The sequence below is a fragment of the Cydia amplana genome, chromosome Z (genome assembly GCF_948474715.1).
Source record: "Cydia amplana chromosome Z, ilCydAmpl1.1, whole genome shotgun sequence".
NCBI classification, from domain to species: Eukaryota; Metazoa; Arthropoda; class Insecta; order Lepidoptera; family Tortricidae; genus Cydia; species Cydia amplana.
The window spans coordinates 13,127,537-13,148,646 of NC_086096.1; the positions used below are offsets into that span (position 1 = coordinate 13,127,537).

At 37.5% G+C, this 21,110-nt stretch overlaps 1 protein-coding gene across 1 annotated transcript in view; it reads right to left on the minus strand.

Moving 5' to 3' along the window:
• Nucleotides 1-1,434: 1,434 nt before the first annotated feature.
• LOC134661163 (epithelial discoidin domain-containing receptor 1-like) overlaps nucleotides 1,435-21,110 on the minus strand; it is a 165,902-nt gene continuing 146,226 nt past the window's right edge. Inside the window, exons 14-19 of the mRNA XM_063517119.1 lie at nucleotides 5,287-5,405; nucleotides 4,397-4,555; nucleotides 3,237-3,329; nucleotides 2,951-3,092; nucleotides 2,331-2,435; nucleotides 1,435-2,014 (exon numbers count right to left, since the gene is read on the minus strand). Coding sequence (XP_063373189.1) covers nucleotides 1,805-2,014; nucleotides 2,331-2,435; nucleotides 2,951-3,092; nucleotides 3,237-3,329; nucleotides 4,397-4,555; nucleotides 5,287-5,405 — 828 coding nt within the window. The 3' untranslated portion in view covers nucleotides 1,435-1,804. The remainder of the gene's footprint in view (nucleotides 2,015-2,330; nucleotides 2,436-2,950; nucleotides 3,093-3,236; nucleotides 3,330-4,396; nucleotides 4,556-5,286; nucleotides 5,406-21,110) is intronic.

The window sequence follows — 21,110 nt, forward strand, 5'->3', positions numbered from 1 at the left end:
AGAGTAACACGAATAATTCGGCTTCATCCAATATTTAGATATTCTGATCTCACGTGGCCTCCGGAAATATGGATATTTATAAGCAGAACATTTTCCCTCACTTAAATTGGCCCATTACTACGGTCGATGTCGATCGTCTCGATTCACTATTAAAATACATATCTCTCTTATTAAATTCGCTTAGTCGTAGGTAATATCGATATTTGCGGATGCAGTGTGAGCGCAACCTTTAAGTGCCTATTGAAGAAAACAAGAAGCACAGGGGGCGAACATCGCCCTGGAGATGACTCATCTCCGAAGTATAATAATAACCTTAACATTTAAAACAGGTTAAAAAAATAGGATTAGATTTGGATATACTAGGGAGGGGCTACTTGAGTACAGGAATGAAATATAAATAAAGCTCCTGACTAAAGTCGCTTTCAAATCAGTGACCGGAGGCCGTATTCGAACCAAATTCAATATCTGATATATATTCAATCATTATGAATAGCTGTGTGTTGCGCTTGCATACATTAATTGTGCTGTCGCGCTTCTTCGCACACGAAACTATTATTTGTTTTAAATATTTAGATATGTATGTCAAATGAATAATCGTTAGAAGGCCCTAGTTTTTGAGAGAAGGCGACAGCAGCGGCGAGCCGCAGCCAGTACTCGAGCAGCCCCGAGTAGGGTTGCCGTAAAGGCGGTGAGTGGAAGATCGTGGGGCGCTAGGCGAAGGGCGCTGAAACAGTGTGTGAAACATTTACTCAAACATGTTGATTCTCTTGTCGGGTTGGTATGTCGAAACCAACTTACGAGTATCTGTGCAATTACATATCTCGATATTCAGAAAATCCATTCAATTATTTTCCACTTACCTACGCTATAGACTACAAAGGTGTGTATGTCTCTCAGAATATTGATGTTTCCCTAATCAACAGGATACATACGTACAATAAAAAGTAGATTCGTAGGCCGCAACAATTTCCTGATAGACAAGTATCCAAACCGACTAGAGAATCAACGCTCGAGGGACTTGTGGGTTTCTGAATCGCTTCCAAAACACTTTGATAATATTCATTAATCATCAACTTTATGTACAAGGGCATGCATTCACGTAGAAGCAGAAGGCAATTCAGAAACCTACGTCTAGCTTATAAACCTCGGCACACGATGTGTTGTTCAGTAACATCGTGGTGCCCTGGTTTTTAACATTATTAAAATTGCCTTTTGGCGCGACTGCGTACTGGCTGAGCTGCGGAGCCCCGCGCTCAGCCGGTGCCCAGTTTCATTGCAAAGCTGCGTATTACATAAAACGCGCTCTAACCTACAACCTATCATATTGTATATTTAATACTGAACCTAATACTGCTCGATTTTTCCTATCAGTCTGTCGTCAAAATATCCAAGACATGGCATTTGAACTATTCTTATGAATTAATTATATTTTTCTCAATTTAATAATTTTGACTGATATAAAAACGCTGATGCTTGCAATCCAATGATGGACCTATCGAGCAGTCCAAAAATCTATTCAGTGTTGCAGCTAATCAATCGGTTAGGCCGAGCGTCACTGAATATTCGAAACTAGAAAATCTACAAATACATAGATCGTTGACATGGACGCCAATGGATACTGTGAGCACGACGAATTTACGACAGTAAATGACTGAAAATCCGTCAAATTATTCATTGCGTTTATAAACTAAACATATATTAGTACTAGCTGGATCAGGGTTTCAGTGAGAAATATATTAAAACCTATCTAATGTAATGAGATCGAATGATGACGGACGTCGAGGCTCGTCGATGTCGAGTGTATTTAGCGAAGGGTGGCGTGCGGCGGCTTGAAGCCGTGCGTCATGCGCTCCAGGTAGCGATGCAGGTCGTGGAAGCGCGGGCGCTGCGCGGGCTCGCGGCGCCAGCACTCGTGCATGAGGTCGTACAGCTCGCGGCGGCAGCGCGGTGGCGGCGCCGCGGGCACGCGAGCGCCGCGCCCGCCGCGCCGCCACTCGCTCGCGTTGGCCACCACCTATTTAGAAACACCGATATTTGAATATCATTTTTGGACAGCAATTCTATAAGTTTTTTCATTCTACATTAGGTATTGTTTGGTAGAGGTGAAATGTTTATAAAAAAGTTTTAGACCAACAACTGAAAAGAATGCAATATCTTATTTGACAAAGTGAATATACTCGTAAGTGAATATTAAAGCTCTATACCTATAACTGGAGCAAAATAGCGAATGATATGTACCCAGGTACATATCATTCGTTGCGGTCACGTATTTTTAGATAGTAGGTACATATTCTCTAATGTAAACAAACATAATGTAAATAATTATATACCTGGTCATCATCCATCTCTTCGAAAGGTTTTGCCGTACAGTACGTCAGCACCTCCCACACAGTGACACCGAACGACCAGACGTCGCTAGCAGGCGAATACATACCCTGCGGTAGAATTACATATTAAGTAATTGTAAAAATATACAAAACGAACCAATTACAAGTGATATTGACATTATACATATGTATCTTGGCACTTTAGTTCAGTTAATAATGTAGATGGAACATTCGTACCACAAAATGACCTAGTTTTATTTGTATTAAAGTTAGGGAATGCTCGCGGTACCAAGGTTGTATGGCGAGAACCGGGAATTCCCGGTTCCGGTACTGTATTTGTACAGAAAACCAGTACCGAGAGCACTTCCTAATTAAAGTACAAGTCGGCAAAGTCAAGCCATTCCTCAAATTGGCGGCGGGTATTCGATGCAATATCGATTCGTTTCTGATGGGAGCGAATTTACAGGAGCAACTACAGACGCGTCTCAGCGTCTGCCTCAATTAATACGAGTGGAAGTTTTAGTTTAATGTGAAATCAAGGACCTTTTACCGAGACTCATGAACGTTGCTTATTTATTATAAAGGTCGGTGTATAAAATAGCTATGTAATAAGTAATAGTCACCATCAGTAGGCTCTCCCAGGCCATCCAACGCAGGGGGAAGCGCGAGCCGTCGGCCATGACGTGGTAGTCCCCCACGAACTCGTCGCAAAACATTGCGTAGTCCGACACCTTAACGCTGAGCTCCTCACTTACTGTTACGTTACTGAAAATTTGGAATTTGTACCTGATAAATTAATAATGTACTATAGCAAGAATTTTACTAGTTACTAATAGCCTTTTCCCTGACTTTTTGGACATGGTGGCATTTCTAAAAGGTAACCTACCAAATTTACTAAAAAAGACTTACCGAGCGGAGAGATCCCGGTGCACTAATTCGAATGACTCCAGGTACTTCATGCCTGCTGCGATCTGGCAGCATATGTGAATCAAACTCGAATAGCTGAAAAAAATAATTTAGTAAGTTTACGCGAAAACTTTTGCTCTTGGAAGGTATTCCAATAAGGAATTAATTAATCTTACACACAGTGGTTAACCGGGATGACTATGGCCAGATACGTGCTGAGCGAGTGTGTAAATTGCCATGGCATTGCTCGAGACACATATAACAATACTTTAAAGCGTGTTGTTATATTGAAAATGTTTGTTTATATTCACGCCAAGAGCATATCTGCTGCCTTACATTTAAAATTGTCTTTATCCCGTAAACCTAGCAAAGGTTGGAGAAAGTGTGGCGGATTCGTACGTTTAATTTACTCTAAGCGATGTTCAAGTTAAACTCATACCGAACTAACATGATGGCAAAGATGCATGACTGATGATGTGGCTTTGAATGGCTTTGATATTAAATACACCAGTTTAGTGTTGATAGGTACTAAGCATTTTATTTCCTACCCCAATGTCAAGAAATATAAATGCATATTAAAAAAAACGATTGTGTATGAATTATGATCGCCTAATGAATACATATTAATCAGCTATTAATACAATAAACTTGAAGATCTGCGTGTGAATGATTAAAATTACATTCAGGGACATGCAAATATCACGCATTCAAAGAAGTAATAAAATAACATAATACTAATCTATGTTCAAAGATATCAAAACGGATAAACACAATGTCTAAGGAAACCAGAAGCTAAGGGTGTCCTTAACACAAATATACAATATTTGTATGATATGGCAGAATATTCTACATTTTGTTATAAGGTTAATGTGGCTAATTCCGTCATAGGGACTATTCCGTTCACGAGCGTGTGTCGTCGTGGTCCAAAGTTGCTTCTCAAATCTGCTTTTGATTGCTGAAACTAAAAGTAATCGCTTCTTTGTCGATGAAATTATCAATTTAGTTCGTTGTTCGTGAAAAACGCTAGTAAACGGAATAGTCCCTATGACGGAATTAGCCACATTGACCTTACCTAACAGATATACATTGATGGTGTGGAAGTAGTGATGTGTTATGCCACTGCATGCTACCCAGTGTGAACCATTCACAGTATAGGTACGTACTTCAATTTGTTGTCCGGTTTCAATATCGTAGGCAAGGGTGCAGCGTTGCCTCGGTCGAGCGCCGCGCACGGGGGTTCGAGTAGACTCAAGCCGAGCACTCTGGCGAGCTGTGGGTGTTTCAGGCCAGCGCCCCATGTCGCCTCTCTGGCAAACGCCGCCCTGGAAACGTAATCACATAAGTAGTTAACAATCCGTCTTTATTGGTTCTTTTAAGATCCGAATGTGTATGTTATATTACGTAATTTACAACGTTACTAACGTACATATGTACTACGAAAGTACTTGCTACTTATTAAGAGTCTCGTAATTCCCGGACTTTTTCTGCTAATACTACTACTTTTTTGCGTTCCCGAGCATTCGAAGAGCGTATTCTTTTGCGGGTAATGAATGCCCCAAATTCGCACCCATTTATACAGCTTATACCTAGTTCAATGGATTGTAACCCATTTTAGTACCTATGTTATATTTGCATGTATTATTTATTAGGTACGTTTTAAAATGTCTTAATTTTTTTACATAAATATTATGTATATTTTTTTTAGCTCTTTATTTATTTAGCTCTGACTGGCTCAGTGATTCAAGATTAGATAGATACTTACTTAAATAATTATTAACGAATATTAAGCTTAGATAATAGACTGTCATACGTGACGTTGGAAGTACTCGTATGCATAAAAATATTGTACTAAATGCGTATTTTTTTGTTTTATGTACCACGCATAGCCGATTTTTAGAGCTATTATAACTGATGGTTAATAAAAGTCAGTGAAGCGTAGATATCCGCTACTGAAGGGTTCTGCGTTGTTTCGGATATAACCAGTCAACATATAGATTGAAAATGTAGTAGGTATGTAGTAGTAAAGTAGAACGCCAAATATATAAGTTGTTACTTGATATCGTTATGGCAGCCTCGCCAGAGAGTCTTGACAACTACAAGTCGTCGGCGGGTGCCGCTCGGAGATTCCTCGTCGCTCAGCTCCTCGATGCCGTCCGTCTCGCATATCTGGAGCTGAAAAAAAAAAGAGTTTCTCTTCACTATCCTGCCTCCTATTTATAGGGTTGCCATACGTCCCGTATATACGGGACTGTCACCGTATTTAAGTATCACGTCCCGTATTTTTACTGGTCCCGTTTTTGTCCCGTATTTTGTCGACCGGTCTGGCCTAGTGGGTAGTGACCCTGCCTATGAAGAGTATGAAACCGATGGTCCCGTGTTCGAATCCTGGTGAGGGCATTTATTTGTATGGTGATACAGATATTTGTTCCTGCGTCATGGTTGTTTTCTATGTACTTATTTAAGTATTTATTTATATATTATATACATATATCGTTGTCCGAGTACCCATAACACAAGCCTTCTTGAGCTTACCGTGGGGCTTAGTCAATTTGTGTAAAAACGCCCTATAATATTTATTTATTTATTTATTAATAGCGCTCTAGAATAGGCCTCTCCAAACCCCAGCTCCAAACAGCAGAAACCAGATACACCCCTCCCCCCCCCTCGGAGGCTCGCGCGAAAGTTTCTGAGGCGCAATATGGCCCTAGAATACCACTGTCCCTTATCAGTTCCAACTAATTATGGCAACCCTACCTATTTAGTCAATTACAGGTACCTACCTAATCTAACAGCGCATCGAATAGCACAGGACAATAAAATAAAATGTTTAGTGCCTACATATTGTCGGGCAACGAATTACATATGTATTATAATTTATAAACGTGAGCTGGCATGTTTACTCTATCACACGAAACTTTAATAAGTTTGGTTACAATTTACGATACCTACAGTTATAATTTATGGGATATAACTTATTCCGGAAATCATCCCCTAAGGCTTTGAGGATGCACATTGCAAGGTTGCAAAGGCATGGTTAAAATAGTTTTGTATGTTATTTGAGTTATGTGAAAATACATAAAAGTAAAAGAAATAACGAGGTCCTGGTTAGTATTATTCATTGGTCCAAAACATGTTACCCACACAAGATATCTATCAAACACTTTGTTTATGCATACATAACAAAATATGCGCCAGCTATTCTACTCGGCAGATAAACTTGGGCGGATTGCAGATTTTTTAAATCCGCCTCAATCCTATGTTACCAATTACGATTCGGCGATTGAATGCCAAAAATGGGTATGCAAATGCAGCTCCGCATCGGGCGCTTCGCTCGGCTCGGTTTTCCATACGAGTTCATATTCCCTGCCGCAACATAGGAATGTGATTATCTAAGGTAAAGTGAAGCAGAATGGAAAAAATAGGCCAATCAAATTAGATTTTTTCGAAGAATTAATTCCCAGCAAGCTGGAAATCGTTTTAACACCTTCATTTGGTCCTAAATGCGTGTAATCCGAGTTTGCGCAGTTCCAGGAGGTGTGCATACATTTTTGCTCTTTTTCAGTTTTTTGTCTGTAGATCAAAAACGGTACGTCCGATGGAAAATCTGTTCTAATCATGGTGAAAATTGATATATGAAGATCCAAAAGGTACCTAAAGGTACCTTAATATGAATTCGTAGTCCAAGTTGCAAAAAATGGCCGCCATTTTTTTATATATATATTTAGTATAATCAATTAATCATGTTAAAATCCGAAACTCTTCTTCGCCAGCATGTGATCCACCAAACCTTGTTGGTATATGGTAATTGATTGTGGTGGGTTTCTTCTACATCGAGTGGTTTGGCAATGCAAGGAAAAAAATGATTCCTAAGACTGCCAAAAAGTATGCACTCTTCCTGGTATTACGCAAACTCGGATTACGCTCATTTAGGACCAAATGAAGTTATTAGGTAAAACGATTCCCAGCACCAGCTTGCTGGGAATTAATTCCTCAAAACGCTTGTTATGGATCTAATTTCATTGGCCTATAATGGCATTTCCATGAGTTGCATACTCGAAACAATGCGAAGAAATCACTATATCCATACTAATATTATAAATGAAAACGTGTGTCTGTTTGTCTGTCTGTTACCTCTTCACGTTTAAACCGCTAAACCGATTAAGTTGGTATAGAAAGAGTTTGAGACCCGGGAAAGGACAAAGGATAGTTTTTTTATCTCAGAAATCATCCCTGAAGGGGGTGGAAGATTGTATAGGTAGGAAATCAATAACCGTTGAACCGATTTAATAGCAGTTTCCGCAGCTGGCTATTTACATGACACAGCAATGTTTACTTGTTTAGTTGCGTTTAGAAGAAATATACCTGCGGCGAGTGCGGCGGTATCATGGTCGCATTTTTATCACTTGCGTCACTTTCGCACTTACATACTTGTTAGAATGTCACAAGCATGATGACAGATGATAAAAATGCGACCATCTTAGCCCCACTGATAAATAAAATAAGCAATGAGCCTGCAAGTGTAACATAAATTTATATACTTATGAACTCTCTATGGTTCCCAAGATACAGGCTCGGCATTTTTGTCTCTATGGCTCGGCCTAGTTTGGGGACCGCTGTCAATTTGTTTTGATGTAATGTTTTTTTGCTTCATTAAACCTTTTTCATTTTCATTTCATATAACCTACGTCACTGCCAACAGCTGACGACACAAATATACTCGTAACATAACGGCGCATCATTTATTTGGTTAAAATCCGGAAAGCTGAAGAATACGCCAAATCTGAACAACTAAGGTAAACGTACTAGTGCTCGACATGCTAATGCCCAATAGATGACACCCCGCTGTCACCTCTATTGACAATGACTTAAGTTTCAAGATGACATGTACTGGGAGACTGGGACCGAGTCGAGCACCAGTACGTTTACCTTATATCTTTTCCGTCAACTGAACAACAATGAAAGTAGGTACTTTCAATATTTACTTATAATGTGGGATCGAAACGAGACCTTTTGTTGTAATTTGGGTAGTAAATAGTAGTTTATGCAACAGTGATATAATAAGGGTTCTTAAAATTCAAGGGTCGAAGTTACAAAACGAGACGTAGTCGAGTTTTGTAAAAAAAGACCCGAGAATTTTAAGAACCAATTATGAGCTGTTGCATACATTACTTTTTCTATGACAGCTGCAGCAAAAAAAAAAAAAAAAAAAAAAAAAAAAAAAAAAAAAAAAAAAAAAAAAAAGAGTTATTATTAAAAAAAAAGAGTTATTATTTAAAAGAAATTGAGTTATTATTAAAAAAAAAAGAGTTATTATTTAAAAAAAAAAAGAGTTATTATTGTAAATGAAAACATACCTCTTTCAATCAAGATGATCGGAACTTGTATCTTTAAAAAAAATAAAGCAGTTGTATTATACTCATAAGATGACTGCTAGCAGTCATCTTATGAGCCTATAGACAAAGCATTCAAATGACATTGCTTTAGATATCACTGTCAGTCATTTAATTGACACATTTAAGTGCTGGAGTAGAAAAACTTTTTAAAAGCATTATCTTCTACTAAGAAACATTAATTAATTGACTTATGGTCATCGGTTCATTAGTCGTTCATCGATATCGTAGGTACAACCTACGCTTGCTAATTAAGTAATTATTTTCAAATAATACTGATTTTTCTGGACTAAATAACCCAAGATATTACAGAAATAGGTGGTATCCATATCTTAAATATTATTTGAAGCGTCAAGTTACTAATGTGAAAAGTTATAAACATTGATTACTTATATTCATATGATTTAGCATAAGATAGACTCCATTCAGCCGTTTCAAACATGCACTTAAAATCATTAACCTGCATCGCTAAACGGACAAATAATTCTGGGCGTACAATCGTACATCACACTTTTAATCGAGTTAAATTTACATTTTTATTTTATGGTATGTGAGAAGTTTACAAAGAAATAGTTCTTGTAATATAGCGAAGGAGAGAATTTCCCGTATATTTCGCAGAAGCCTACTTTGGCCCAGTTTCTAAGTTTACCGAGCGTAGAAAATGGCTTTGCGCCTAGCGGATTTAGAGGGCCTGGGAAAAGGCCGAAGGTGTCGTTAATATTTTTCATGTTTCGTCATTTTACTAACGCCGTACATTGTAAGTACAATATTTTATTCGACTTATTACTAATGTAAACCAATTGATGCACATAATATTTACTATTCAGATGCAGATTAATTTGATCTATTTTATAAATATAAACCCCCGACCCAAAAAGAGGGGTGTAATATGATTGACGCCAATGTCTGTCTGTCTGTCTGTGGCATCGTAGCTCTCCAATGGATGGAACGATTTTTTCGATGTGGTTAATTGTCATGAAAGCTAGTTTCCTTGAGTTGGTTTTTACATAGCTATTATGTTTGATAGAAATCGATTAGCAGTTTGGAAAGTTACTCCAATAAATAAGCTCTTTTCTAAAATTATGTCAGACATTTTTGGCATAGGATGGATATTTTTGGGATATAACGCTGGGGTTTTTCAATTTCTATTTAATAGTTAGGTACACAAGCTGTTAAAATAACATTTGATATCCCCTGATATCGGTTAAATAAGAAACGTGTAGTAGAAGCTGACAGCAAACAACTTGGGGTTGTAACCGAAAGTACGTTGGAAACAAAGTGAGTCTCAAACTAATGGAATTAAAGTATTGTTTGTTCAGGTGTCCCGCAGTTCTGTGTACATCGCGTAGAACAAACGCTCGCCGTTAAACAACGGGCATAGGTACAAAAAGAACAAGTCGGGCGTCCGCTACGGCACGCGGCGGGGACACGAGGGAAAATCACAGTCACAGGTTTTTATTTAAGTAAATCTGTAGTTTGCGTTAATACTTAGTTCTTATAATATTTTATGGCTCCTCTACACGATGGGCCAACGCCGGCCACTCCAAGGGACGCAGCCATGCGGTAGAATGAGATAGCAATATCACTTGCTCCCTCTAACGCATAAATGCGTCCCTTGGAGTGGCCGGCATTGGCCCATCGTGTAGAGGAGCCATTAGACGTAAATATAATGTAAAAAGGTAAAGTGAGAGAAAAAACCCAAAAGATAACACGTATTTAAACCCCTCTTTAACCTTTAATCAGCTTTAGGTGCTATAAAATTAGGGTCATGGTGCTCATGGTTCAGGTGTAGGTACTATGGCGGCGTACTCGTATAAGGTAGGTAGTTAGATGGTAGGAGACATTTACGGCGTCAAAGTATTGGAAATATAAATATTTCTAAACACTTACTTCTTATTAGTTACGTGGTAAGTGTAAGTAGGTAAGTAGTAGTTACTAGCAGTTCCACAAGGTTGACTAAACGACTAAACGTGTTGTGTATTCAACGGCTCGGCTGGGCCCCGCCGCTAGGAACAGACTTAATAAGATTAACCAGGAACCATGGCAGACATTTTTGTTTCGATTTTCAACGGCTTAACTCCTGTTCCCCCAGTTTGCGTAGTGCAAACTAAGTTATGTCGCCCTCTTTCTGTAAGGTTACTTATTGTTACATTTTTATACTTAATCTGCTCATGGGTTAATAAAAATTATATTTTAACCTATTATTTCTGGTATAGTAGATAGGTATAGATATAATTTATAGAACTAGACTTGGCAGATTAGGTATAATTAAGAAGTAGTAGCATATCTTATCTTATCTTATACCTTTAAACGAGCAATTCTTGTTTATTTATTTATATGTATATATATTTCGGGGATCTCGGAAACGGCTCTAACGATTTCGATGAAATTTGGTATACGGGGCATTTCGGGGCTGAAAAATCGATCTAGCTAGGTCTTATCTCTAGGAAAACGCGCATTTTTGAGTTTTTATATGTTTTCCGAGTAAAGCTCGGTCTCCCAGATATTAATATTTAAGAATTCTGAGTTTTCGGTTTAAAAAATAGTGTAAGCCTTCACGTCACTTCATTAAAAATCTTAGTCTAAATGCATTTATTTTTTACTTCCTTTGACGTCTTTTATACGTGGTTAAAACCCCTAGGACTGCTGTAATCCACCCATTGTACGCTGACATCACTAATCGTGCCGGCAGGTTTATTATGATTTATGAACAATCAAAGAAAAAAACTCGCACATGTTGAGTTTTAATCGTGTGTCGATAGATGGCAAACTCGCTCATTGCTTTTCGCTAATTACGTAGCGGTAGAAAAGCTGCCTGTAGGTGGACATTTTATCCATTACGAATGCCCAGGACTTGGCTCATGCGTCACTTGACATACGCTACATTATTCACAAACGTAGATATTGAGTATTTTCTCAGTCTAACATTAAGAGCCATCTACGTTTTAATTATTTATTTATTTATAAAGCTCCATTAAGGGCAAAGTGGAGTGATCTATTGCTCTCTCTATTTTTTCCTTTGAACAAAGAGCAGGCCCGTTAAACCTGTGAATAAATTGTGAAGCAATTATACGTTTCTTTGTACTGTTTATAATTTGTGTAGGTACCCTCATTAATTATAAGGGAATCTATTGTTTTTATCTCAACAACTAATGAAAGTCATTACAGCATTCTTAAAATATACCTTTTCCGGAGATATTCCAAATATACTTGGTCAACCCGATCTTGACAGTAAAAAAAGGCGGCAAATTTGAAAAATTTAGACGCGAAAGGATTTCGTCCCATAGACAATTTGAATTTCGCGCCTTTTTTTACTGACAAGATTTGGTTGACCAGCTGTAAGTACAATTACCTTGAAGAACACGATTTTCCTATCAACTTTTCAAGCAAGAAAACTGTATTACAATAAATAGTGATTTCTTGCAAAATATTTAATGCTGTAAGTAATGTTTATTTATTGCTTAAAATATGCAGGCTTTTTGGTTTCTAATGGTTTCTAAACCTTAAAATGGGGTGAGTAGGGTCAAAACTGAAATTCAAACCTCGATAACATTTTATTTTTACATGTGAAAACTGAATGGTGTATATAATAAGTGTTCCGGGTGTTTGTATTTTAGTTTTTATTTTATTTTGGGTAGTTCCATTTCATAACTTTGACGATAAAGAGGAAAACCCACCTCACCCCGTAGTGCCTCGTATTTGGGGTGAGAGGGGTTTTCATACAAAGGTGATTTTGGAAGATTGTTGGATTATTTTTGTAGCGGTTGCCTTAAAATCCCTTCTCACCCCGTCTCAAACATTCTCTCCTCATTCATAACCATAACCCACCTCTCCCCGCGAAACCTACTCACCCCGTTTTACGGTAATCAGAATCACTGAATAATATACTCAAAGAAACCAATATTACCGAACATTCTCTTAAGCAGGGAATCTTACCAAGCCCGTCGCCGTGAAATTACCAGCCAAAGGCAAATTCCCCGATGACCCATCACATCACTTATTAACGTCTAATTTGACAAAAATACTTTATACCTACATGTTAGTAAACTTAAAACCTAATTTTATAAGTTCCTTTAAAAGTATTAGGTAGGGTACATAACAGGTAGATCAAGATATTTCTAATTGAAAATTACATTATAAATACTTATAATAATACAAATTAACAAAGTTTGACACTTCTAAATTGCGATAATCGATAAGAAAACGAATGTGACAAAGTTAAACTCAAAAAAAGAAAATAGGTAGGCAGATAAAAAAACTATAATAACCATGATTGAAAGGAAGCTAATTGCAGCAGTCGGAATAAAGTGCTGCTCTGTAGATCGACTCTCCAAAACTTTTTTAATAAAACTGGCGCAGTTTTGTTCATTATAGTTGCAGTCAGCGTTCTATACAAATACTTATGCCTAATAATAATGTATGAACAATAATATTATTAGGACTTAATTACTTTCAACCTAATTACGTTTTCAATTTAGCTTTCAATTTAAAGAGCGCAGCAACGAAGTAACATAGTAAAAATAAAATAAGGGCCGCGAGCTATTAAAGCGTTGGTTGAGGGGTGTATAGCAGTAGCAGGTGAGGAGGGCGGCGCGCGAACATCGAGAGAGCCCCCCTGAATGCTGGAACGAGCAGATTGCATTTTCTTGCTACGGTCAGTAATCAATTTTTATGAGCATTTTTGTGGACCGACGGCGGTGTTCACGGCCCTCCGCGCGGCGGCGGCGCGCTCTCAGGTTCAGCGTAACTAACGCGGAAATGTGCCACTGCCTCAAGCCAGGCGGATTCATTTACTCGTATTGATTAAGCTCACGTCCCTAATCCTAGTATACAAAATGCTAATTAATCTTAGACGATTCGGTTATCTTAGCCATTGTGCTCTAAATTATAACGTTTATGTGCTCGATGCGTTTAGAGGTATTTGCCAGTGAGGAGGCCCGACATACCTACCGAGGCTACCGATATTAGTTAATTGGTATAAATCATTGACATTTCACTGGCATGGTGAGGGTGGGGAGGGTCGATCCCTAGGGGACACTTGGTAAACTTCATTTTTAATCAAACCAAACGAGATACAATTTTTTGCGCTGGTAACACTCATTCGTTCGTTCCTAACTTCACGTTCTGTCATGACACTGTATCGGAAAAGTCAGTGGTTCAAAAATGGCGGACGGTGAAAGATTTTCTGCGTACTATATTCAATTTTCGGTAAGCTTTAACTGGATTTATTTTATAATATGAGATGTAAATGAGGTTAGTGAGTGTGCTTATTTTATTTGTTGTTTATTGAAGTGATGATTAACTTGGATTACATTGATATACGCGAACACATGTTTCCAGTACGGCACGTTTTATAATCTTACTATATATGGGGAGACTTTGTCTTTTTCTTCAGGGGAGATATGATTCCGGGATCATGTCACCCCCAAAGCGATCAAGTATACATTGTAATAAATTTACTTACGAAATGATTCATAGAGCTATCATAAATATTTTCTTTTCTTTAGTAAATCATGCCGCGAAAGTACGACCAGAGAAACACTGATTTTAACTTTCAAGGTTTTTGACTCATTATTGTTTATTAAAACGGAATTTAATGGCGTATAATTCAGTTTTTAATTATACAACCGACTCCGAAAACGGAATTATCCCCGTGGCCTTTGAAAAGACTGACTAAAGTTGACATCAACATTTTACGAACTACCCGTACTTGGTCTTTTTTATCAAGTTAAACGTTTTACACACAGGGGATGTTACTCGGTCGACAAAAAACACTTATAACGATATTTGGTTTTCAACCGGCGATATTTGTTTTTATGGATGAAATGCTATTTCAATGGCTTTCCGACCTTATGAACCGACGGTCCATAGAAAGGATTTTAGGATTATGCAGCTCAAACACCGTCCTCGAAACGTGAGCAGTAAATTTCTAAACTTATTTATTATAGTAAACAATAACGACCAGTGATGGGTAAAAAAAATAAAATTGCTGTAGGTATCTGACGCTAAAAATACCTTCATAAGAACTTTAAAAAAATGAGCTTGTTACAAGAAATTGTATGTTAATAACTTAGATTTTTGTTTTTTTTTTTGGTACAAAAATTGATTCCCTATTTTATGTTGTTTTATGGATAATACGATTACATTGTTTTTTAAAAGTATAAGATTATGGATTAATATGTGTTTGATATCTTCATATATTAATTTTCTGTAGATAAAGTGAATAAATTAATGTAGATACTACCCTCGAAATATGACATTCCTACTTAAAATCTTTTTACCAAGTGTCCCCAAATCTGGAAGACTTGATCCCTTCGGCTTAGACATCTGATTACCGGAAATACAACTTCAAAGCATGGAAGATGCAATATATATATGTTTGCTGTGTATTTTACAAATTATAGATGCATTGCTAATAGCGATCCGAGTTATATAATCAATGAGAATCTGGTATGGGGAGACATGGTAAAAATATGTTTACCATGTGTCCCAAGAACCAGGGTCACTTGATCCCCCTAGGATCAAGGCTCCCGACCAGGGGTAAACAAGTCTCCCTTACATAGGGGACACATGGTAAAAGTCAACAGTATGGGTTTTCATTAAATAATGATCTAATTTATTGCACAAATCTGTTCTAATTCAAACTATTAATGAAGAGATAAATTCTGAGTCGTATGGTGTATAAAGTTTTTCAATACTACAAATAGTTAAGAAAATGTATGCTAAAAACAAAAGGGGTGATCAACCCTCCCCAGTTTCCCCTAAATGTGTTAAACTGACTAATACAAAATGCTGAGATGAGGCCATTTCGTGGCACTTTAATCTTTATCTATGTTTTTTTTTATATTATGTAATGTCTCGTTTGTTTGTACTTACGAATAAAATAATTAAAGAGATACATATATGTATATTATTAATTAAAATCCTGTAGCACCGACTTAGCTTAAAGATAATTATTGAATGTATAGATAGTCCTATGACTAATCCAAAAAATTGGCCGCGTAGCCAACATGCCAATCGCTTACGCTTCGTAGCGATCGAAACGTCACACAGCTGCACTTAATATGGAAGAGTGATAGAGAGACACAAAGCGTTTCGTTGTTGTAGCGATAGCGATTGTCACCTTGGCTAGGCCGGCTGAGACATTTCACTCGACCACGGCAGTGATTATTGTACTTACTTAGTCCCCCTCGGCTTATGACTTCCCTGTTAATGGCTAACAGATTATCTTTTTATTGGGAAATCCTTGGTACGAATATACAGTGGTACTGATTAAAAATACCTTTTAACATAGGTATGTTAAAACGTATACCTTTTAACGTAGGTACGTAATTCGTTATTAACTTAACATGAACATATAATTTTAAGGCAGACATGAAAAAATATAATCGGAATGCTTAATAAATAATTGTTTTTTAAGAGGTTTTTTTTAACTCTGAATGTTTTTTTGTTGTTCCAAAAATATGCATTTGCATGCATGGATTTTATGTATAAAAGTTAGGTAATATAATGGAAATTACGAGGCAATATATATGTATAGTAACCATGGTTCCAATCACCAATTCCACACACGGTTTAACCGGTTAACACCGGGTTAGTGAATGGTGTAAGTGGCCTAAGTGACAATGCATATACGTATTTACAGAACAGAAACGGGGCATTACGAGTTACAGAGTCCGTATAGTTAGACAGGCTATACGGCGTTCGATATATCCAATCTCTATCGGAGCACCAGATTATCCATTATGCGTCGGTGTACATACATACTACCGGCATCACTATTAGGATATGAGTGTGTTCAGTTTATTCAAGACATAATGGCACAAGTTTCTACCTATTCGATAACGACCCATATTTACTTTTATAAATATTTGCGATTTCGCATAATATTTATTTTTAATTGCGTTCTAGCAAATCAATTAACGGCTTTAGGTATTTTATGTCATATAAAGTAAACCGAAGTGCCGAGCTAAGCTCGTTGTCCATGTGTTAGGCACTAAGGTACATATACATATAAGGTAGTTATTGTGTGTACTAATTTATTAAAGAAAACGAATACGCAATAAATACCTATACATGTACTATGTTGTACAAGCCATTTTTGTTGAATTGAAATCATTGTTGGGCTCTAGTACGACACGACATGAAATCAGTGCGGGCATATTTTTAGGTAGATTTAGTTTTGGCGAGATGTTGCGGAGCAATTACACGGATCGTTGTGGCCGGCGCGGCAACGGTCGCGGAGGCCTAATCGCTCACCTCGTTCCAGGAGGCCATTTAATTTTCGATCGATACATGGGAAAGTAAAATTTATGGCTTCCGATATGTTTCTCCACCAAGCTACCTAAGTACTTGTTGGTTGTACAAGCTACTAAGTACAGTGCTGCGTAATAAGGTTTTGCCCTTTGTGTTCTCACGAGACAGTTATACAGGCTCAGCCTAGTTTGGGGCTTACCTCTTGGGACACCTCTTGTGCATGTACTGTATTCCTATTTTTTATCAATAAATGTATTCTTATTCTTATTGTTAGTTATGCTGTGTTAGTGATTTTATGTCGGTGTTCAAAATGTTGCTGATCCCTGAGAAGCTTAGCTTTAACCGCTTTTTATACTTTATTATTTATTATGATGGTAAAAATAATAGATACATAAATATATTTCTATTTTACTGATATGTATTGTGTTAACGTGGCTGTTTTTTTAATGACAGGTATATTTTACGTTTCTTAATGAGTAGTTTCACACATTATCTGTTAGAACAGACCAAAACACTTGCTCAGTACTTAACCAACAACGGGCTAAGTTATAATATAACCGAACCTTAAAAAGGAGTGCGGATAAAACCGTTCAAATTGAATAGGTAAAATGGCGGACACACTGAGTGTTTTTATAAACAAAGTTCAAGTGTTGTATTTAATTTTAATTTAAGTATCGATTGGAGACTGCCGGCCGTCACAGCTGGCCCGAGATTACTCTAACGGCCCGATTAATGAGAAAAGCCGTGCTCTGCGCAGAACGATTAGTATTAGTTTATGATTGATTATAAATGTCAATTTACTTTGATTAATGACGCTTAACAACGGCAAGCCAGTCGTATTAACGTCACCGCTCCACATCGCGGGCATGTGATCATAATTATTATACGTGTATTATACGTATTTTATTGGGCTTTACTTAAAATAGTCTGAACAGTCACAGATCCTTTTCAAATCCTTGAGCATAATTTAGTTGTGTACTCGAATCTAAAACTTACTTAACTTTAATAAAAATAATTGAGAAGTATAGCCTGACCAGTAATATATGATATATATTATAAAAGAAAGTGTACAATGTGCGTGCCGCTAAAACTCAGAAATGAGCCCAGATACGATCAAGGAAGTTATATGGTGTGGTAGCCCTCTATCTCCCGTCAATGAAGAAGTTTCGCGTTTTTACCTGAAGCGTGTGGGTTTGAAGATATAAGGGCTGAAAGTTCCGCCCAGACCGAACCCCAGAAGCAGTCATTTTGTTTTTGAATTTTGAACCTTAACTTAATAAACGAAAGTTCGGAATAGATCGTGAAATATATACCTACAAAAATTTGTACGTGGTGTGGTGTCTCGGGTCTCTGAGGCTAGACATTTCTAGAACAGCCCAGAACATTCGAGAGTATTCGAGAGCATGCCACAGCATTTCAGAAAATTCTGGCATGTTTTCAAATGTTCGAGAACATTACATGTTCCACAATGATCTAGGGATATTTGTGGAACATTCCAGAACACTTTCGAATGTTCTGGAATATTCTGTACCATTCGAAGCCTTTTTTATAGGGTCCGAGCGGAGCTACCAATAGGTAGGGGTATATAAAGCAAAATCCGTGTTGAGGTTCGAATGTTCGAGAACATCTCAGAATATTCTGGAATTTATAGCCTTTTTTGTATTTCCATTAAGAAGGTTCCCGTTTTTACCTGAAGGGCGGTGCTTTTGAAGATATAAGGGTAGATAATTTCGCCCTCTAGACATTTCTAGAACAGTCCAGAGCATTCGAGAGTATTCGAGAGCATTCCACAACATTTTAGAACATTCTGGAGTGTTGTCGAATGTTCGAGAACATCCCAGATCATTATGGAATATTCCAGAACACTCTCGAATGTTGTGAACTCTGGAATATAGGGCGCCATTTGATTTTTACAACTACCACACAATCACATGTCTACTCTCTGAGCGAAGCCGGGTACCTCAGCTAGTATATGATAATTGTCAAGAGGGCGCTGTTATTCTCATGTATAGGGTGACAATTCAGTGTAGTATGAAAAAATTAGTTCCAGTGAAATTCCGCAACATGGCGCACCCTCAATAGATCCTGGTTCACCTATATAATAAATGATGTCGTATTCTCAATTAGTACATAAATGGACCTCGGATCGTCTAAACTCTAAATGAGCCCCTAGATGACTAAATGACTTTGGCAGTTTTGGAGTGTATAGTTGGTCAAACCAATTTGTCAGTAAATAAGAACCAAAAAAACTATACTCACCCTTTTCTTTTGAGTCTAGCACCTATAGTAGACCAGTAAGGTGCCTAGCACTTACTAGTGTAAGACAGAGATAGTATGATTATCTCTGTCTATGTTTGAAATGAGACAGTCCTTTGACAAACTTTATTTGGGTTTGACACAAATTGTACAGACACAACCTCTTTGCATAGTATCTGGCAGGAATGGAAAATATTTTCCTTACGTTAATTCTTTTTGTCACCTAAATGTCATAATCCGTTTCAATGTCACACGTTTCGAAGTACTTACACAGAAATTAAAAAACAGAAAAATTGCATTTGAAAATTTAAAGTGTATTTGAACTCTCTGTTATTTTTAACCATAAAAATGGATAACTTCATCGCTAATTTAAAAAACAAAATAATGTTACCTCCTGGTAAGTTGACCTTTTAATTCACGTAAACCAGGAAACATCATATTTTTCACGGTTAGTACGCTTTCCCACTTAAGGTGCGCTTTTAGGCGAGGTCCCTTCAAAATCTTCTTAAGCGGGTTTTACTGTAGTATGACCAGGTTTGTGATTTCAGTGATATAATAGAATACTAGTCAACCGTTTACATTTTTAACCGACGAAAAAAATGGAGGAGGTTCTCAAGTCGACGCGTATATTTTTAGAAACACACGATCCTAGCGGATGATTTTGAAAGAACATGCAATATGACATAAACATTCAAGTAACATATGCATATTTCTGGTCCTAGTTTTCATTGTAGTACAATTTTGATACAATTTACTTTGTTTTAATTATATTTTTAGCAACTAAAACTACTTAGTACATATCAGACGGACATAGTTACGTAAATGTTCATGCGAATGAACATGAGCGTAAATTCGATTGTATGGAAGCAGCTTATTGGCGGCGGATTCGTGTGACTTAGCGCCACTTGCACCATTCCACTAACCCAGGGTTAACCGGTTAAACCTTAAGTTACCATGGTTACCAGTACTATTTGACACTGGGTTAACGGTTTAAGCGCTTAACCTCGGGTTAGTAGGATGGTGCAAGTGGCCCTTATTGGTATTCAACTCTGCATGATGATGAAACCTGACCGCGGTCGGTATTCTCGAAAACAAAGTGCTAAGGAAACGCTGCTACCTATATAAATGAGACATTAATATTTTCAGGCCGCGAAGAAAAAGATGAAACGATAAAAAGAAACCCTCCTTTAATTCCTATGCCAGATATAGACAATATGACGGCCTCTGCAACCCGCCCAGAGACCCCCTCGCAGGATGTCTCCCAGGTCCAGAATCAGCAGGAAGAAAACACTGAAAAGGTTCCCAGTAAACCTAGCTTCAACGTCCTGATGAAATCATATGCTCCAGCCGAGACGAAGGAAGAGGAGCAGCCGGCAGATGCCCCGAATCCTATAGAAGATGATATTTTTATATACTACGATTGAAATCAAATAATTACTTTTAGCAAGATGAAGGCTTACAGAATGAGGTCTGACAATATATTGTATTTTAAATTCGAAAATATATTATAGTATTTCTAATATTAATTCATTTAAATACGCCGCCTCTAACACGTCTAGCACATCTAGTCGCATCTCGTGCGAATTAATTCACTTGGCATAGATATGCAGTTGCCTGAGTCAGAGCAAGATGTGTTATAGAATAGTTTGATATTATACAGGTAGACACTACAATAATTTGTTATTCCGCTACATACAACGTGCTTGTGCTAACCCGTTATATTTACTTGCGTACTTTTTGGATGTTAATAAAATATTACGTTTGACTAGCACGTATCGTTTGGCGAAATATCAAATAAACTATAATTACGAAATATTATAGTCAGCAAAACCATAACACCTATATTTGTATACGGAGTTGCTAAACTAATAACTTTGCTGACTGTACCTCAGTGTACAGTTGTACACCCAGCCGCAAAATTGCGTGGCCATTTTATGAATCGACTAACTTACTGTACTTTTAAAAGAAATCTGTG